Genomic DNA, 19,944 nt, shown 5'->3' on the forward strand with positions numbered 1-19,944 from the left:
AACCCTAGTCCTTTAGGGTTGGATGGTAATGTATTCTTAGACCTTGAGGTTTTGGTAAGTTAGGGTTTATGAGAGAAACCATTATATATCGAGAGTAAGCTCCTAGGACTGAAACCCTAGGTGTATGTTTGTCTGTCTAATAAAAACTCTAGCCTAATCTAGATTGTTATATGTCTGACTTTAAATGTATTAATATTTGTGTCTTAGTGGATATTGATATGTTTGTGCATGATTATGAAATCCTAGATATGTATATGTGCTAACCTAATTGTTGATGCTTATAATATGTGAATTCTAGGGTTTGTAACTAAGCCCTAGTAGAAGTTTGATATTCTAGGATATGGTGATATTGTTTCCATTATGATAAAATCTAAGGTTTACAACAAACTCTAGTAGAAGTTGGTCATATCGTTGAAACCTTGATTGTGTTGTGATTGGTTTTGATTGTTGACATCTAAGGCTTAGCATCTCAAAGATGGAATCTAGGGTTTGCATTAAATCCTAGTAGAAGTCTAACATATGAATTTTAAAGTTGTTAGATGCATTGTAAGTGTGCTTGTTTGAATTGCTTCTAGGGTTTGCAATATATTATAGTAGAGTATGTCATATTTTTGGAAGAAATATTGAGACCCTAGATATAATGAAGATTGTTATCTTGATTGAGTTGCTTGAAGTCTTGATGATGAAGTCTAGGGTTTATGACAAAACCCTAGAAAGAAGTTGAAGTATAAAAGTATGTGTCTCTTATTGATTATGAACCTAACTAAGTTTAGGTATTTGATGTCTAAAGTCTAATGCTTCCATTATTGTATGATTATGATATAGTTAAGTTCATGCTTCTATATATGTATTTGGTTGTACTTTCTATCTAAGTTGTGCAGGTACATAATCTTCAAGATGCTGAAGATATTCGTAAGTAAAGATGATTTGATTAATACGCATGATGAAGTGATGTGAATAAGATGACTCTGATAAGATGAACGGAAGCCATGAAAGATTCTCCGATGTCATAGAAAGAAGTTGATCTCCCTAAGTTAAGAGGGAGCCTAGATAAAGGAACGAAGGATATCTCCCAAGTTGAGAGGGAGGGCATATTGGATATCTTGAGGAAGAAAATGGAGAATGCATATTGAGGTGCTGCTGAAAGAAGGAAAGCAGGATCAAATTGTAGAATATGTTGCTCCATGTGAAGTAGGAAAGGAAGTTGTATAATTGTGGAATCTTCTGTTAAGATCTGGTTGGGAAGCCTCTGAGTCCTACTATGATAAATTGTGAAGCAACATTAAGATCACTGAAAACCTCGAAGGTTTGTGTTTTTCTATGTGTAGTTGAAAGGTCGTTACTGATTGGGGTTGTGATTGTTCAGGAAAATCTCTTGAAGTTTTGGAAGCATGGTCACTGTTACCGATGTGTTTGATCGGGAGAGACTTGATGTGTTGAGGAATTGTGTATGCCTGGGAGGAAATTTGGCCGACCTATGTGTGGATGTCTAGTTCCCGAAGTAGGGAGGGTGGCATTGGTCATAGAGCTCTGACTTTGCATTACACACCTAGTTCCCTGGGTTGATGGTTAGTAAGTAAGCCTAATGGTACTTAGAGAGGCTGAAAGCTTTAGTCCTTCTTAGTCCCACCCGGATAGATTGCCCTAGTTAGGAATCTAGTCCGTGGCACCATGAGTGCCTAAACTCTTCATGGTTCATGTGTTTTGAGATCTTACATGTACTATGTATGTATGGATACCTCCCTAGTTAAGAGGCAATGTTGAAGAATGTAACTAGGTTCGGTCTTCATAATTGTATTTGAGTCATAATGAAATGTACTTGGCAAAACAAAGAAAAAGGAATTATTATTATTATTATTATGACTTATTAAAGTATGGGTTTCATGCTTGGGTGACGGATCATCATGTTATAGGTCAAAGTCCCCATTGAGGACTTCTAGGTTTTGTCTTGAGTCATTAGAGTCAATGTCCATTTAATGAGACCCTTCTTGGGCTTTTGAATCATGTAAAAATAATTATTATTAAGTAAAATAAGTCATTTGTCACCTCCACACCAAGTCGGCCCTTACCTGATCAAGCCGACCTACATGAGGGTAATTCGAACTCCAGAAAAGGTTATATATAAAAGTGCAATTTGATTCATTTGGAACATCTCTCACACAAGTTCGATATACAAGAGGAGGAGGCAGAAGAATACGAAACTGCAAAAGAAATTGAAGGAGATTTACTGAGGAAGAAAATGGAAGTTTCTGGTTTGTCTCTCTCTCACTCGTGTGGATTTATTGGGCTATTTACTGGAATGTCGAAGTGCTGCTGGGTCGAATTTCCGTTGCAGGTCGAAGTTCTGCTGCTGGGTCTAAGTTCTGTTGGAGAGGTCAAAGTTTTCGCTGCTGCTACTAGGTCGAAGTTTATGTTGCCTTAAAGTCTGTGTTGATTTGGGGTAGCATCATATGTGCTCTACGCCTCAAATTTTGCAGGGAGGCTTGGGCACATGCATTCCAAAGAACCCATAAACCGTTTTGGGAAATTCCACCCAGAGACTATTTTATTAAAATAATTAATATTTTTAATGGGGTTCCGAAGTCTAAACTTAGGAAAATTAAAATATTAATGGGTATTAATCTAATTGTGGGTGAAACTTCTAGAAAAAGACAAAGATCAAGTCAAAATGATCTGAGCCTTTGATGAGGAGTTAATCTAGACCGTTGGTTGTCCAACAAGAAGATATAAGAAGGGGCTCGAGGGTCTTGTGGAAATCACACTAGAGGTAGATACTCAGTTACCCAAGTAAGATCGATTTCTCACTGGTTGAAGTTCGGCAAGATAAAATCGATTCAAAGGGAGAGTTGTAGGTGAGACAGAGAGAGAGGGCATCAACACATTTAGAGAGTGCAAAGCAGCAAGACGCAGAGCAGGAACATGGTGACGCAGAAAGAGGCAATTTGACGCAGAGCCTGCGTGGGCAGCTTGATGCTGACCCTGAGAGAGTAGTTTGATGCAGAGAGGATCAAAAGGATTTCGGGGAAGAAGAAGTGCTTCATCTGGAGTAGACATTGGTCAAGAAGTGTCTGTAAAATTTCTTATTCCTATTTTTTTGGTTGCAATTTGTACAAGAGAATTTGCTGAAGAATAACAAAAACCCTCATCTGCTACATCGGTTTTCCCACATTGGATTTTTCCGGGGATGATTGTCCAAAAATAACTGTCATTGTGGTTGTATTTGTGCCAGTGTATTTCCTTACATTTACTTTTTGCAATGTTTTAATTGTGAAGGATGCAATAGAATATATTTCAATATTTGCCATAAGAATACTATAGATAACTTATTTATGAGGTAATAAGTAGAAGAAATAATATTAATCCTTGTAGTAGGATTTCTATTTAGAAATTTTCACAGTCTGTTGTTGCAAGATTGAAGTGCTCGGTCGAAGTTGTTGCTGGAAGGTTGTCATCTGCAGAAGAAAGGAAGGGCTGAATTGGTGATTGGAGGGAGTCTGTGTCTAGGTCAGAAGTCTTGGATCATCTCATGAAACTATTAAAGGAAGAGTTTGACTGGGTTTTCCCCTAGATAGGGGTTTTTCCCTGGTTGTTTGCCTACATCTGGTGTCTTTGATCTTCGTGTTATGGTTATTGGTAATTGCTTGATGAACTGAGATAAAAGAAGAACTCAAGAAAGTTAATAAGAACATAAGAATATCACAAGTAACTATCAACATAAATAAAATTTTTCTGCCTTTCTGATTTTCCAACAAGAACAAGGTTCGAGATTAAAACATATTCACTAAAGTAATTTACTTTACTTTTCCTAAGTTTACTTTAGCTCAACAAGCCAACATAATAATTGTTAAATTTCCAATATCAGTCTAGATCTATTTCTACCTCAATAACTTTTATTCGCAAAATAATATTAAATAAAATTATGAATTGTTTTGAAGATTAAATTACTGGTATTTAACTTTTGAAATAAAATATTTGATGCGAAAAAATAAAATCAGAGAGATCAATCAGATCACAACAATAAGTATACACCCTAGCTTACCCCAACCCACTCCTCCAACTCCTATGCACCATCTTCCTTTTTTATAGAGATTACGTTGCCCCTTACACAACCAGCCTGAAGGAGTTGCTCCTTCCCCCATTTTGTCACTTTAGGTCATTGGATACAACCTTAGGCAAATATTAGATGTTTTCCTTGATCCTCGTGGAAACAACCCTTGATTCCTATCCCATGAACCATTGGTTTGATGATGAATGCAAATCCCTTCAGAAACAACATCTCAATCTCACACATGACCCATCTCCTTGCCCCCACCTCTGCGAAACATACCATAATCTCCTTTGCCATAAGAAACTAGTGTTTCTCTTTTGAAGGTGACAGGAGCTTTGTGATGCCCTTTGCCAATGTCACATTGGTTGGTTCAAATTGGAGTTCGACAACGATAATCTTATGATTAACCGCATTTACATAATCAAATCCTTACCTCCTTCACTCATTTGTATTAAAGCAATAGGCTTAGGATTTAGTCTAGGGAATCTCGCCTTAGGTAGGAAACCATCTTTCAAGACCTAAAAGTGAGGGGCAAGGTTGTCGAGGTGACAATGGGTTGTTTGCTTGATAGTTTCCTTAGTTTTTCCCCTTGGTGAGGTTAGGACTTTTCCTCTAGGGAGAATCCAAGAGATAACAGTCCTAGAGAAAAATGGAGAATGTATGCCTAGTTTAAGGTTTTGTCATGATCATCCTTCAATATTGAGAGTTAAATAGAAAATAAGTATTTTATGGTTGTTGAAGTGGTAACACTGTGTCCATAGATGCAAAGATGTCCCTAGTGGCAAATGATTTGATAGTATTCTTTAGGTTCTCTTGTGTGTCATGGCATGGTTTGGTTGCCAAAGATGCATGTGATCACTAAGGTTATTTTCATTCCTGCAATGAATGCTCTATAATTGCATGGAGTTTTTTTAATAAGTGCCATCCTATAGATCTATGTTATGTTTGGCAACACCTTTAGATGCACTAGTTATGGTATATGCTATGCAGGAATGAGGGTGTTGTCTATGACATTTTTGGTGATAAGTGTGAAGATGAAGCTGAGTATTTCATAGTTGGCGACTGTTGCGCTCTACATTCTTTCTAGTTGTCTAGTCTAGATACTATGTAATAGTTGAGGGTAGGCTGTTAAGTTTTCACCGCAATAGTTTTGAAGCATAATTTAGCTCATTAAATTTTATAAATGATAATTGTTTTCTTTATGGAAAGCTGAAATGGAGTTATTTTGTGTGTTTCTATAAACTTTTTAATGCAAAGACACTTTTTGATGCATTTTATTTACCATTGCTTTTATAACGTATTTTTTGTTCAATATAATTTTGGAAAAGCTTTCATGGCAACAACAGACAGTGGATAGTATGCCCTATACAAATTTGAGTGATCTAGGTGGTAATCTTTGAAAATATTGCAAAGCAATATTTAAAGGAAAATATATAAAATAATCGTGAATTAGTTGACTGCATAAAGTTTCTTATCCCCTCTGTCATTGGATATCACTATAGGATACTTGTCATTGTGATGTTTTATCATTATATGATCTCATGGCTTTATTTGTAGTATTTGAGATCACATCTTAAATATTTTTGGCTATGCTAGTTATTCTAAGGGTTTATTTGCATATAGAATTATTCTTGTTCCCACAAAATCTTGCACCCCTGTATGATGTGAAGTCCTAAGTATCGAGGGGCTAGTTTTGTACACATAGGAAGGCTACCCATTGTAACCTTAGTAGCTCTCCTTGACACTGTTGATTCGCCCTTGTACAACTGAAGGGGCCCTTTTCTAATAAGATTGCTAAGGCTATAGAGTGGAGGCACAAGGTGATTTAATGAAGAGTAAGCCTAAGAAAAATGGATGATAGTACCATAATGGAAAATGAGTAGGCATAAGAAAGGAGTATGAAGGTAGAAACCCCAAGACCAAGGGCCAATCCATATATGGGCTAAATGGAGTCAAAGTGGTATGGATCTAAAAGGGAAAGTGCTTGAATACGCAAGGGTAATAAAGGCTGCCATGCATGCTACAAATCAGCCTTTACTTGATGAAAATTATACTTGGAGAGCTAGGAGTGTCTACTGTAAAACAAAGCATTGAAGGTGATGTTATATTGGTTCAAGCAACAACCTAGTTTGTTAGATGCAATTTATATATAACATTATTAAACATAAGTGGGATTTAATCTTCACATTACATTATCCAAATGGGAGGTGTTGCATCACCTTCATGGATTTGTTATAGAGTAGCACTCCTACCTTTCCAAGGATAAGTTTAAGCAATAATTTTCAGCAATCTAAGGCTGATTTGTGGCATGCATAGCAGTCCTCATTTGCCTTACAGATTCTTGCATTAGCCCTCTTAGATTTTCCTTACAGGTTCATGCATTAGCCCTGTTAGATCCATTGTCTCCATTTTGCCCAAGATATGGTTTGGAACTTCTTGGGTTTTCTACCTTTATACTCCTTTCTTACACCATTCATTTTCCATTTTACTACAACCATTTGTTTTGCTTAGGCTAACTCTTCACAAAATCACCTTGAGCCTCCACTCCATAGCCTTAACAGTTCTATCTTTAGGGTTGCCTCCCTTCAGTTGGAGAAGACCCAACCAAAAGAGAGAGGAAGTGCTACCAAGGTGACAGTGGGGTAGCCTTCCAGAGTTGCACAATGTTGCCCCTTGATGCTTTGGGACCTTACATTACTTTGGGTTGCTAAATTTTGTTGTAAAAATTCCTTTTGTATTTTATTATATATGTTTGTTTAAAAGGGTTTAATTGACTGTATTTTATGCATTTTTTGAGTAGGAAGTTACTATCTCTAACTCTCCCTGTTTCCTTCCAGATATACATACTCGACAACCTCCGGGTGACATACTCTTGTTTATGACGGGACAGGTGAGAACTAAATTTCTTAAAACATAACTGAATTGAGTGTTTTGTTTGGCTTGAAGATTGCATTTAAAATATTTGTTAACTACTAGTTACAAGGATAAGTTTTGCTTGACTATGTTCTCAATTTTGATTCATCAACATGTTTATCCTAAAGCTGAGCTGTGCAGAACATGGAAACACGTATAGTTTCCAAAACAGGGATGGCATGGAAATGTGCCCCTCTAAACTCTTTGGAAATGGGGAAAGCAACAATTTTAAAACATACAAATATTTAAGCTCTATGCATAGTAAATGATGGTTTAGGAAAAAAACAAATCATCAGTAAAAGTCGAAATGATAAAGGTAGCCAACAAATAAATAAAAAATTCGCTTATATATTAAATCCCAGGCATAACATCATGCGGTATAAAAAAATAGCCTTACAGATTAGGCTATAGATGCCAAAATGTAAAGTCATCTATACAAAATTTGCTTAGGTCTCAGAAATTGTGGAGAATAACTTGAAGGCTTTTAACCATTAGGAGTTTCCTGCAACTTTGGATTAAAATCAATTGAAAGATCCCAAAATGTCCTTGTTCAAGCCTTATTAGGAGCTGTGAAAGTTAGTGGTTGAATATCAATTTTGTCAGAATAGGCAACTTTTTGTTTTTTTATAAGCAAGCCATGGTGGTAATTATGCAAGTTGTAGCACTTCTAGTGTTTAGATATGAATGAAAGATCGAAAAAATACACAGAAGTACCTAACTAATCAGGCTTTTAAAAAAAAACTTTCTTTCGTTTAAAAATCTTAATTATCTTTTTTTTCTTTTCTTTTTACCATCAAATGTGTTTATTTCTATTTTGTGAGGGTCATGTGAGTCCCACAGGGCTCCAATCGGGTGTAAGGGAGTTTGAAACACCCCTCTCTAGGTTGGAAACAACCAAGAAATTGACTAGAATGTTGTCAAATTAGGAAACAACTAGGAAGTGGCTCAGAAACGTTTCCAGGAGTTTTTGAACTATTTCTAAAGCATTTTGGTTCCTTAACTGTTTCTGCTACAAAAACATTTGGGGGAGCAGGAGCTTCTTGCAACTTAGTCCTAAAGCAATATGACGGTATAATGGCCTTGAGTTGATTGTTTGTGGCTGATGTTCATTGTTTTGAAATTCCTCTTGCTTAGGTGAGTCTTTTAGTGCACTTTCGCATAGAACTTATTATTTGTCTCCTGGTTTTGAATATGCGGATATTGTTGCATTCACAATTTGCAGGATGATATTGATAAAGCAGTTTCAAAGCTGGAGGAAAGGATCATGAATCTAGATGAAGGTTCCTGCATGGATGCCATAATCTTTCCTCTTCATGCTTCTCTTCCACCTGAAATGCAGGCAAGAATTATTTATGGTGGTTTCATTTGTTTTCATCATTTACAAGATATTCTTGTTTCAATTTAGTCACTAGTACCTGTGTTATATGTACTTCTGAACCTTATCTAGAGTGAGTCAACATTTGTGAAATACATAGAGGGCCTACCCGAAAATTGGAAAGGGTATGATGCTATGCATGCTTGCAAAAACTTTTTTTAGTCTTCAACCAAGGTGAGTCTATGTAATGATCAATAGTCCACTAATTTGATGTGATTAAACCACATTATTGACATTCTGCTTCCATAATTTATGATTGCATTCATAGTTTGTGTTGCAAGCTTAATCTTTAACAGATGCAGTGAATAAGTATTGGAATCATTCCATACATATATGGCCCATGTAGTGCATTACATTTATTTATTGTAGTCATTTCCAGTTTTGCATCTGCTTGTTCCCAACATAGTAAGATTTTAGGTAATCTATTCCTTGATAGGTTGAAAGGGTGTTGATCTCTTTTTCCTTATAGGTTTCTTTTTTATAGGAGGAGGTCAATTGGGTGTGACTTTCAATCATAGTTTTAAAAGCCGGAACCAGTGACCGGACCGGTCCACCTAATAAATCGGTTTTCAAACCGGAACCGGTCAAACCGGGACTGGTCAGATCTCAATGAACCTGTTTTTAAAAAAATACATTAAATAATTATTTTTACTGAAAATAAACTATTAATGCAAACTAGCTTCCTTAGCCTCCTCCTCAAGATGCCAACTCTCCAAACTATCTCCAAAAAAATTCCAACTCCAACTCCAAGCCTCCAAAGTGACTACTCCAACAAAAACTCAACACTCTCCAAGCTCCTAGTCAAACTGACAAAAACACCAACTGAGATGTGTGAGGCAAATGAGAGGGGTGAGATCCTTTTAAAGGCTTGGAGAGGGTGTTTTAGGAGGGATACAACCCTTATTTTCCCTCCAAAATAGCCCAAAAGCTTCCTAAACCACAGGTGTGGGTCCGTCGCGGCCTTGGCAATGAACCAACCGGTTTGACCATAAACCGGCCGTTTAGGATTGGTTTTTGTGAAATCTGGGCGAAATGGACCCTTCAACCTGGTTTTTTGGCCGGTTTGAAACTTTGACCTGGTCGCCTAATGAACCGGCCGGTTTTTAAAACTATGCTTTCAATCAGAGTGGGTCTTCTTTTTCTGGCATAAAATATCGTGAAGAAATCTCTACCAAGTATGTCCTACCAAATTTGTTTCAATCTTTTTTTGCTCTGAAAAGTATTTTCGTTTTCTGTCTGTCTAATGGTTTGTATCGTTGTGCATCCATGCAATTTTTGCAGATGCATGACTACAAATGTATAAAGTTTTCTGTAATGAACTAGATAACCAATATAACATAAATAAATTGCATACACCTAATGTAGACATCAACCATAGCTCCCAAGGATACTGTTATGATGAGCTATACATTAAGTGAAAATTACATGCTGTAAATGCTTCAAAGGAGCATATCTCAAAAGTGGTGGCCACACGAGGCCACATACCATAAAATGTCCCAAAAATAATATAGTATGAGTTAATTACTGTAATAGTTCAAAAAACAAAAATTATATACACTTCTAGATCTTTCTATATATTCAGAAAAATAACAAAAAAGTTCCATATATGTGCTGAGATGTATCATGTTGATGCTGCTTCCTGTGTCTGTTGATCAATGAATGGGCAGTGGAAGTACTGATAGAAGTCCTGACCAATCTGTTCCTGAATCATCCAATTACCAAAAGGTTGCTGCACTGCTTCTTTGGATAAACTATCAGAAATCTGGTTCCTTTCCCTGTAAATATGACGACAGGTCACATAGTCAAATTGCGATTTTAGAGATAATACTTCTTCCAACAAATTCCTGAGTGTGTGCACGTGACAATTTGATTGAAGATTGAACCAATTTATAACAATTATATATATATATATATATATATATATATATATAGATGATGTTCATATGATAATATGTTTACTCATTCTCTTTCATTATGGTTGTAGGCCCACAACTAGGTTGACACACTGTTTAGTTATACATTAGACCCATTATATACTCTCATTAGTGTCATAACATAGTAACCCCCTCTGAAAATCCTTGCCTCTTGTAGTTGAGGGCTTTAGGTTGTATAAAACTAAGAAATAGGATTTTCTTAGTTTTTTTCTCTCTTTATGTTATTGTTGATTATCCATTAATTGATATTGGTCTCTTATTGGTGTCAGTCCTTTATAGTTTGATGTCACAACAAAGGAAGCATTTCTTTGGGTGCCCTAATTTCACACTGTCGACTCCTCTTTCAGTTATTATGAAATATTCCTAGGATAAGTAATGGATCCATTACAATTGCAAATGTCTTGTCCATCGTTTGATGTACGAGATATTCTAGGGTTTCCAAATCATTGCGCTCCAGAATACTTTGAAAAGGTACCTAAACACCCCGACCATCATTCTTTTCTTAAGGCTATCCCTAGACACATACAATTTTTCGTGTATTACTCTAAAGGGATAGGAGAAATGCAGGAAGATATCGTGATAACTCTCTTCTTCTCGACCTTAGAAGAGTATCTTCAAGATTGGGTTAAGGGGAGTCCCACAAGATAAATACCCTTAGTGGACTATTTGAATATCTCCTGGGTGTTGGTTTTCTGAATAAGCATAAGGATAAGCAAATCATTGTGAATTAAATCTTACAAGAACTTGACTTGTTATCTGTTGACGTTTTTGCAACATTAGGCGAACATTCTCTCATGGGGTCATGCTGATTTGACGAGGGGAGAATGATACATTTAACCATGGGGCCATGTTGATTTGGTTAGGGGTGAATGGCCCAAGGGTAGTCTTTCTCCCATGGGGCCATGCTGATTTGGCTAGGGGAGATTGGCCCACGATACTCATATTGCTTGCACCGAGATGCATTTATCTATTTTTTAGAGCAAGTTTGATTTGTTTATTTAATGGGTTATTTTCAATGTTGTGAAAAGTGCGAGTGGGATTAAATCGGCACGGGGAACAAATCGGAAAAAATCGGAAAAATCGGGAAAAAATTGGAAAAAAGCGGGACAAAATCGTTTGGTACAAAAATATTCATTTTTTTTTCATTTTTTTTCAATTTTTTTAATATCTAAACCATCTACAAAATAAAATAAATACATTGACACATAAATATGATAAAAAAACTAATATATAAGATGCTTAATATCATTTCTAGCGCTAAAATCACACATAACATTGAATCATGTCCTGAATAGTAAGTCCTGACTCCTGAGTCCCAACTCAGCCTCAAAATATCAACAAAAAATATGATAATGTATCTCATCATGTCATAATGTCATATACAATTAAATGAGGTCTAATCCTATTGATTTCCTCTGCCCCTCTTGCGAGAAAATGCCACAGCTTTCCCTTTCCCTCTAGATGTAGATGCTGGTGCCTTTGCTGGTGGAGATGGCAGTGGAGTCTGATGTGCTCTAGAAGCTGAAGAACTAGAAGTAGGAGCTATAGGAGGTAGACCACGTCCTCTACTGGTGGCAGGGGTAGCCCGAGCAGGTGGTGTCACTTGGAAACATTACAATCTCCCAATCCTGAAATCCTGAAAAACTGATAAGTCTGCTAGATTTTAAATGAAATCTAAAATTCTACTTTCTCCATATGAAATCCAATGACGCTGGAACCACTCTCAAACATCCTGAGTCATTTCATGGTAATGTTAAAAATTTAAGTAAAAGGATGAAAATGAAGATTAAGGAGAATGTCACTTTTACTTTAAGAATTTAACATTACCATGAATAGCATATCCATACTAGGGCCTAGACTTTATCATTAAGCTGCCCCACTCAAAAATTATTTGTTTCTTTCAAAAAAAATTGCATGAAAAAACCCAAATGACCAAATGAAAAACCAAAAAAAATTTATAAAATTGTGCTGTCCCGGCAACCCCGCGCTTTTTTTGGAAAAAAAAACGCGCTTTTTTCGAAAAAAAAGCGCGCTTTTTTTTGGAAAAAATCGGCAAAAAAAACCGATTTTTTCGTGTAAAAAGCGCGATTAAATCGGCGCAGGGAAAAAAGCGCGATTTTTTCAAAAAAGCGTGATTTAATCGCGCTTTTCACAACACTGGTTATTTTACCCATTAGTGGAAAAAACATTTCTAGTCTAATATTGAGTTGTAACGTAGGTTCCATAAGTGAGGGGGTTTCTTGTGATGAGGAGCCACCTATTGGGTCTCCACTTAACATTAGAGTTCTATATAAATAGACAAGCATGTGAGGAGACAAATCATCAACACAGCGAGCTCATTTGATCTTTTCCAACGGAGGAGAAATTCAGCCAAGGAGAAATTTGTTAGTCTTCATCTTTTCTTCATCATTCTATCTCTCTCTTGGAGGCTGCGAATGTGACCGAGTTGACTGAGTTTTACTAGCATCTTGACAGTTGCACGTGTGAAAGATTTGACCATAGGGTTTGATTGAGTTTTGACCAACGTTGACCATGGCTATTTGACCGAGCTTAACTGAAGATTTTGCCATATGTGCGAGTTGATCGTAGGCTCGAGTTTGACTGTAGAGTTGTTATTTGACTAAATGGTTGTTTGATTGGTATTTGACTTGTATTATTGGCACACATTTCTAGACAAATTTCTTATCTGTAAACCTTTCTAAAAGGCAATTTCTCCTCAAGAAAATATTGTTGGGTTTTCTCCCAAGGTTGGGTTTTCCAGGGGAAAAATATCGTGTATATTGTGCATGGTTGTCTTTCTATGATCTTTATTGTTTCCGTTGCATTTGCAATTGAGATTTTCTATGTGTAATTATTCAATGATATCAATTGCATGAAAGTTACTGTTTGAAAATCATTAGGAAGTGATTATCAGATCAAAAAGTTGTATTCTATTACGCATGCGATGGAATTTCAACATGGTATTAGAGCTTCGTTGAAGATCAACCTTTGACCAACCCCAAATTTCAGTACTCAGCAGCTGGTATAGATTCCAGATCTCTTGTCAAGATGGTGCCCAGTCTCAGAGAAGATAGGCTGGGTGGTGCTTTTAGGCTCATGATAGGTTCACGAGATTCTCTCACTAATTTAACAAAGAAGGATTTAGCATTGTAAGTGCAACTTGGCGCTAATGCCAAGTATGTAGTTAAAGGAGTTGGGAGAGCATCATTTCAGCTGGAGTCTAGAGATTCTCTACAAATGAGAGATGTATTGCTTGTACCAAGATTGAAGAAGAACTTGTTCTCTATTTTTGCATTGGAGTAAAGAGGATATGAAGTTGATTTTGTAGATGGTTAGGTTCTTGTATGGCCTGAGGGCCTGAGCATAGACTCAGCAGGAGTGATTGGTGTTTGAGAGGGAGGATTGTACAAATTATTAGGATGCTCAATCCAAGCATTGGTACATGACAATATAAGTTTATGTGATTTATGGTGTCGAAGATTTGCCCCTTGCATTACAAGGCTTTGCTAGCATTTAGGAGGATGGTTATAGGTCTTCTAGAGCTCCAGGTAGAGCATGATGGTGTTTGCAGGGATTGTGCACATGGCAAGAATGCCAAGGGATCCTTACCGTGCAGTGATAGTAGGTCCATGGGGATCTTGGATCTAGTACATTCAGATGTATGCAAACAGTTGATAATGCCATCTTTGGGTGGCTTCTTGCACTATGTGATGTTCATTGATGATTCCTCTAGGAAGACATTGATCTACTTCTTGAAGACCAAGGATGAGGTTTTCAGTGGGTTCCAGGAGTTCAGGGCTCAAGTAGAGAACTTGACAAGGAAGAAGATCAAGGTTTTGAGGTCAAATAATGGAGAAGAGTATACTTCCAAGAACTTTAGTGATTTCTGCAAGGAGGTAGGGATGAAGAGGGAGTTGATAGTTCCTTACAATACTTAGCATAATGTGGTTGTGAAAATGAAGTTCAAGTCCATTGTGGAGGGTATCAAGGCGATGATTCATGATTAAGATTTACCCATGTTGTTATGGGCAGAGGCATCCAACATGACAGTTTATGTTTAGAACAAGAGTCCTCACTAGATATTTGGGGACAAGACTCCTGAGGAGGCATTCACAAGAGTGAAGCCAAAGTTCAGTCATTTGAGGATCTTTGGCTCTCTAGTATACATTTATGTGCCGAAGGAGAAGAGGAAGAAGTTAGAACTTTATGGGAAGAAGGGTACTTTTGTGGGATATAACGAGACTTCAAAGGCCTATAAGATCTACATTCCAAGACAACGCCATATTGAGGTTAGTTGGGATGCTACCTGTTGTTGCACAGATTGTCATGACAACGCTCAGACCGGGGGCTGTCACCCTGATCCGTGATCTCTCCGTTTAAGCTTGTCTCCCGCGGCTAAGGGGTGTAGACCCTATGGGATAATGGATGACCAACTGGGGACCAGTTGGGTTGGGAGACACGAAAGCACTTAATTGATTTTATTAAATAAATAGACCAGTGCCTTACGAAATGATTAAACGATTATTTGTCGAATGCTGCAGAAATATGAACTCATCAACAATCATTTACCATCAAACAAAGCTCAACTTTTTACCAAATGCGATATAATCAATAAATGCTTAATGGCTTAATGATACTCCAGCAGTTAAAATTTTGAAAGATAAAGTGCTTTAAACAACCACGTAAACTACTAACCAGAGATCACATTTGTGTAGTTAATCTTCAAATGAACATTAAAGCATGTTAAACATTAATTCCCACATCAAAATTTTAGCCTCAGTAGAAAAGATAAAACATAAGAAATTCTTGAGCCAAGACTGAAATTGGCAAAAAATTTCCCAAAATATTTTTATATTTTTCAGATAAAACAAAATTTAAAACAAAATGAAACCTTTAAATCAAAAATCTAAATAATATCAAAATCTACACTAAAAGAAAAGAAACTCTTTATGCCTTTTTTATAATTCTATAATTTTTATGAATTTTTTATTGTTATATTTTTAAAACCAAACTTAAAGTTAAAATCTAAACTAAACCTAAAGTAAACAAAACTTGAGATAAAAAAAATCTAAAATCTATCTAAAACACTAAATTCTAAACTAAATAAAATCAAAAGTAAAAGCTAAGGACTAAAACTTTTTATGTTTTTGATTTTTTATTTTTTTGTAATTTTTATACTTTTATGATTTTAAAATTCACAATTAGAAAATTTAAATAAAACTGAAAGAACTCAATCTAAAGTTAAACTTTAATTTTGAAATCTAAACAAAAAATAAATAAAAAAAATTGAAACCTAAATGAAATGTTAATTAAATTTATAACGTGAACTAAAGTAAAGCGTATGAAATGAAATCCTAAAAAAAGGGAACTAATTCTAAAACCTAAAAAACTAACCCTCAGCTAAATCGTATATGCATGTATTGATAATAAACAAAATCGATCTTTTTTTTTTGTGTGCTTTTGGTATGCAGGTGACGTCCAGAAGGAAAATGCAGGTGGAGTCGATTTGCAGTTGTGTGTTTGCAGGATGAATTCTTCAGCAATAGATGGATAACAGAAACTGGAGCAGCGTGAGGGAGGTTGTAGGAAGGCAGCAATGGGCAACAATCAGAGGATTTGTAACAGTGAGAGAGAGAATCAGCGTGAGCAAGGGTGAGAAATGAAGCACGCGTGGCTGGGCAACGTCGGACGCTGGCTGCTTGAGAGAGATGGCTGCTGCAGACAGGGAATGCGTAAAGGAGATAAGCGAGGGAAACTGGGGATTAGGCGGAGGTAGGAGCAGTGTAAGATTTGAAGAAAACAAAGGCACGACGTGAAGGCTCAGTGAAGAAGGCTGCAAAAATTGAGAGCCACAAGCAGCGAGAAGAGAAGATAAGGAAAAAGATGTGTTAACAACAGACAGATAAGAGGGTTTTGCAGGCTGGAACGTATGTGGGCTTCTCCCTTGTATATATATATGTATTTTTTCTTTTGACTTTCTGGGCCTGAGATCAACGTACACCTGAAAAAAGAAGTTTCCAATTTTTTCCTGCGAAATGAAGCGCCAGGAACAACAGACAGATGGCTTGAATAGATCCTCGAATTTCTCCAGAGAATTTGATTTTTTTTTTTTTTTTTTTTGGAGAATATCCCTGCAAAAATGAAACCCCGGATGGCAGACTGCTTGAGATTGCTTGATGAAACCCTGAAAAATTCTCAAAGCCTGTGCCTGCAACCTGCAATGGGAAAACAAAAACCCAGAAAATATATGCAAGGATTGAAAATAAAACCCTACTAACCAGCTACAAATTTACAGCATTTACAATTTTTCGACTCTTAAACAGCCAGATTTATTAATAATCAACAGTGATATTATCAAAATTCCAGATTTACTACGAAAATCTTCAGAAATCTCATGCAATTCAAAAAAACAAACTTAAATGATAAACCCAGGATTGAAACTGGCTGGGCTTTGCAAGAGAATGCTTGCGGGAGTTGGCTGGTTTAGCCGAGAACTTCCCCAAACGCCCACTGATCTTCTCAATAAGGGTTTCCTGCACAGCTCACTCAATCATCAATAAAGAGGGGAAAAAAAACAATACTAGATTCCAGATACAATGGAGATACCTGCCATTATTTCAGAAATCTTATTACCATTCAATCCCTAGTAAGTGAACAAGATACCTGTGTTCAACAATATTCTACATCAAGCTATTACTAATGGTTGAAAAATAAAAAAATATGCAGGAAATAAAACAACTCACAGCACTTAAGGAGAGTAACACCAGCAAGATTTCAACCCCAAAGTCTTTCTTTATTAGCACCAGAAAAAGTTTACAAGAGAGCTTTCTTCAGCACAAGACTCTCAGATCGAATGATCTCAAATGACCCCTAGCACCCTATTTAAAGGGAAAATTCCCAACAGCTAGTTCGAGTGATCCACGTCAAAATGATCTCGACCGTCGATGAGGATCAAGATATCTCTTAATCTCATCCGTCGAATTTTTTAATGCATTAAAAATTGAAATTCTGTATTTATTTACTCAAAAATATTATTATTTTATTATTTCTAAGTTTTTATTTTATTTTATTATTTTTATTTATTTTTTTATTATTATTATTTATTTATTTATTATTATTTTTTTTTTAAATTTATCTTTAAATGGATCCTCGAACTTAGCCTTTGGAAAAATCACCTAGGACCTAGGACTTAGGACTTATGAGGGTATTAAAACATTTTCTAACCCTCAAGACACTTTACATCATGACTTTTACAACTTTACATCTCAAGGGGGAAAACCCATTTGACATAGACCCTCATAGACCACCCAGTTCTGCGACACAACTATAATCTAGCAGATTAACACACTAGGATTCCTCTAAGATTCTAATGACAAAATTCATTCCGGCTTTGGGGTTAGGCTGAAGGAAAACTCTGCCGATCATGGATCGGTGAGACAAAAAACCTTCCGGAACGTAGATTATCACTAGAAAATTAGGTCCACCTAGGCAATTTACATACATGACTCATATCTGCTAAGATTATTTACAATTCACACATGCAGACTGGGTTTACAACATAGTATGATCAAGTCGACGATGACTGTCGAATGGCACGGACATGTCAATCAAGCGCTATCCCTTTTGCGAAGAAAAGGGGGTGTACTTGCTATGGGGAGTTGACACGTAGTGGTCAACATCTGGCTCTACTTGGGGACACGTTGCTGCACTTGCAGGAATGTGAGAATCCAGAATCTGCATCCACGCAACACATAGCAAAAATAAGTAGCGTCCATTCAAACATCATCATATAATGTTTAAGCACATGAAAGATAGAAGCTCTTCATTTATTAACAAGGAAAGTAAATCTAATCCTAAATTGGAAATAAAATGCTGAAATAACAAGGAGTAGGGTTAGAAATACAATACAAAGGATGCCCTATGGCATCAGATATCATCTTTGAAGAACAACTTGAGCATTTGGCCATTTGCAGGTAGATCAAGTGGTTCGCCCTCCTATCTGCTCAAATGGAATGAGTTTGGTCCAGCTACGTCTCGAATGATGTACGGTCCCAGCCACAAACTGTCAAACTTCTTATGTTTTCCTGGTTTTTCATTCTTGCGGTCTCAAAACAGTACCATATCTCCCACCTGCAAAGATCTAGATCGAGAGAATTTATCAAAGCTTTTCTTAATGTTAGATTGATTTTTACATATAGCATCAAAAGCTGTCTTACGAGCTTCATCTAACTCCATAATTTGATCTATTCTATTCTGAACATCATCTTTATTAGTAGAAAAATTCTGAAGGCGCTGATAAGCTGGCAATTTCAGGTGCACAGGTAAGGTTACATCCAAGCCATAAACTAATTCAAAGGGAGATTTAGCAGTAGCTTTCTTCTTAGTGATTCTATCTGCCCATAAAGCATACTTGATTTTGCTATCCCATGATCTCTTATTATCTCCTACTATCTTCTTGATAATGGTTATGAGATTCTTGTTACTTGATTCAGCCAGACCATTACCCTGAGGATAGTAATTTGACGAATGAGATAAGACAATGCCATACTTGAAACAAAAAGATGAAAACTCCGAGGAACTAAAAGCTTTGGCATTGTCAGTAGTGATCTTAGCAGGGACACCAAATCTAGTAATGATATTATTTTCAATGAAATCCATAATAACCTTTTCAGTGGCATTCTTAGCAGGAATGGCTTCAACCCATTTAGTGAAATAATCCGTAGCAGTCAAAATCCATGAGTAGCCATTGCTAGAATTTTCATGGAACTTCCCTATGAAGTCCAGACCCCAATGCTGAAAAGGTGCCTCTACAATGACAGGTTGTAGGGGCAAGGCAACAAGCTTCTGTTTCCCAGTGAATAGTTGACAGGCTTGACGAGCCCTAACAAACTTGTGCACATCAGAAAAAATTGAAGGCTAATAATAACCAGCTCTCAGGATTTTGTGGGCGATAGTTCTAGCAACGTAATGACCACCACAAAATCCTGAATGAAACTTAGAGATTAATTTCTTGGACTCAATGTCATCAACACACCTAAGCACTATGCCCTCAGGATTTCTCCATCCAAGGCCATCCTTCATAAGGCAATACTTAGTGGCTTTTAGTCTAAGAGCCCTTCTCTTATGAGCAACTAAATGGTTAGGACATGCAAGATTCATCAAGTAATAAACTATGTCCTTGTACCACTCATGCTCTCCTAATCTTTGCAACTCAGGCTAGTCAAATAAACCAAGAGTCTTTTCGTTACCTTCGGTCAACATTTGAGCCAAACCTTGGCATTTGACTAGCTTGGTGGGTCTGATCTCTAAATCATATTCTTGTATTTTAGTAACCCACCTAGCACGAGTCCCTAAGCAATCCGTTTGAGTTAATATATCTTTAACAACAGAATGTGGGACGAAAGTAATGATGTTAGAATAACCCACATAAGTTTTGAAGTGCTTAAGAGACTTGACCAAGACATACGCTTGCTTTTCCATGGTATTGTACTTCAATTCGGAATTTTGAAGTGCTCTACTCATGAAAGCAATAGGCTGCTCGTGACCATCTTTATTCTTTTGTAGCAGGACACCAACAATGGTATCTTTGGAAGCGAAAGAAAAAATCATGAAATCCTTGGAATAATCGGGACTAACTAAGACAGGAGCTCTTGCAATAGCACATTTGATTTCTT

At 36.7% G+C, this 19,944-nt stretch overlaps 1 protein-coding gene across 2 annotated transcripts in view; it reads left to right on the forward strand.

The window, feature by feature from the left end:
* The window catches only part of LOC149156867 (putative pre-mRNA-splicing factor ATP-dependent RNA helicase DEAH4), a 418,919-nt gene that overhangs the window by 78,221 nt on the left and 320,754 nt on the right, over positions 1 to 19,944 (forward strand). For both annotated transcript variants that reach the window (XM_089438720.1, XM_089438721.1), the window contains exons 5-6: positions 6,886 to 6,938; positions 8,184 to 8,300. In XM_089438720.1, the coding sequence (XP_089294846.1) occupies positions 6,886 to 6,938; positions 8,184 to 8,300 (170 nt within the window). The remainder of the gene's footprint in view (positions 1 to 6,885; positions 6,939 to 8,183; positions 8,301 to 19,944) is intronic.

This window comes from Pinus tabuliformis, chromosome 9 (genome assembly GCF_031772625.1).
Source record: "Pinus tabuliformis cultivar Carrire ecotype Pingquan chromosome 9, CPIR1, whole genome shotgun sequence".
NCBI lineage: Eukaryota > Viridiplantae > Streptophyta > Pinopsida > Pinales > Pinaceae > Pinus > Pinus tabuliformis.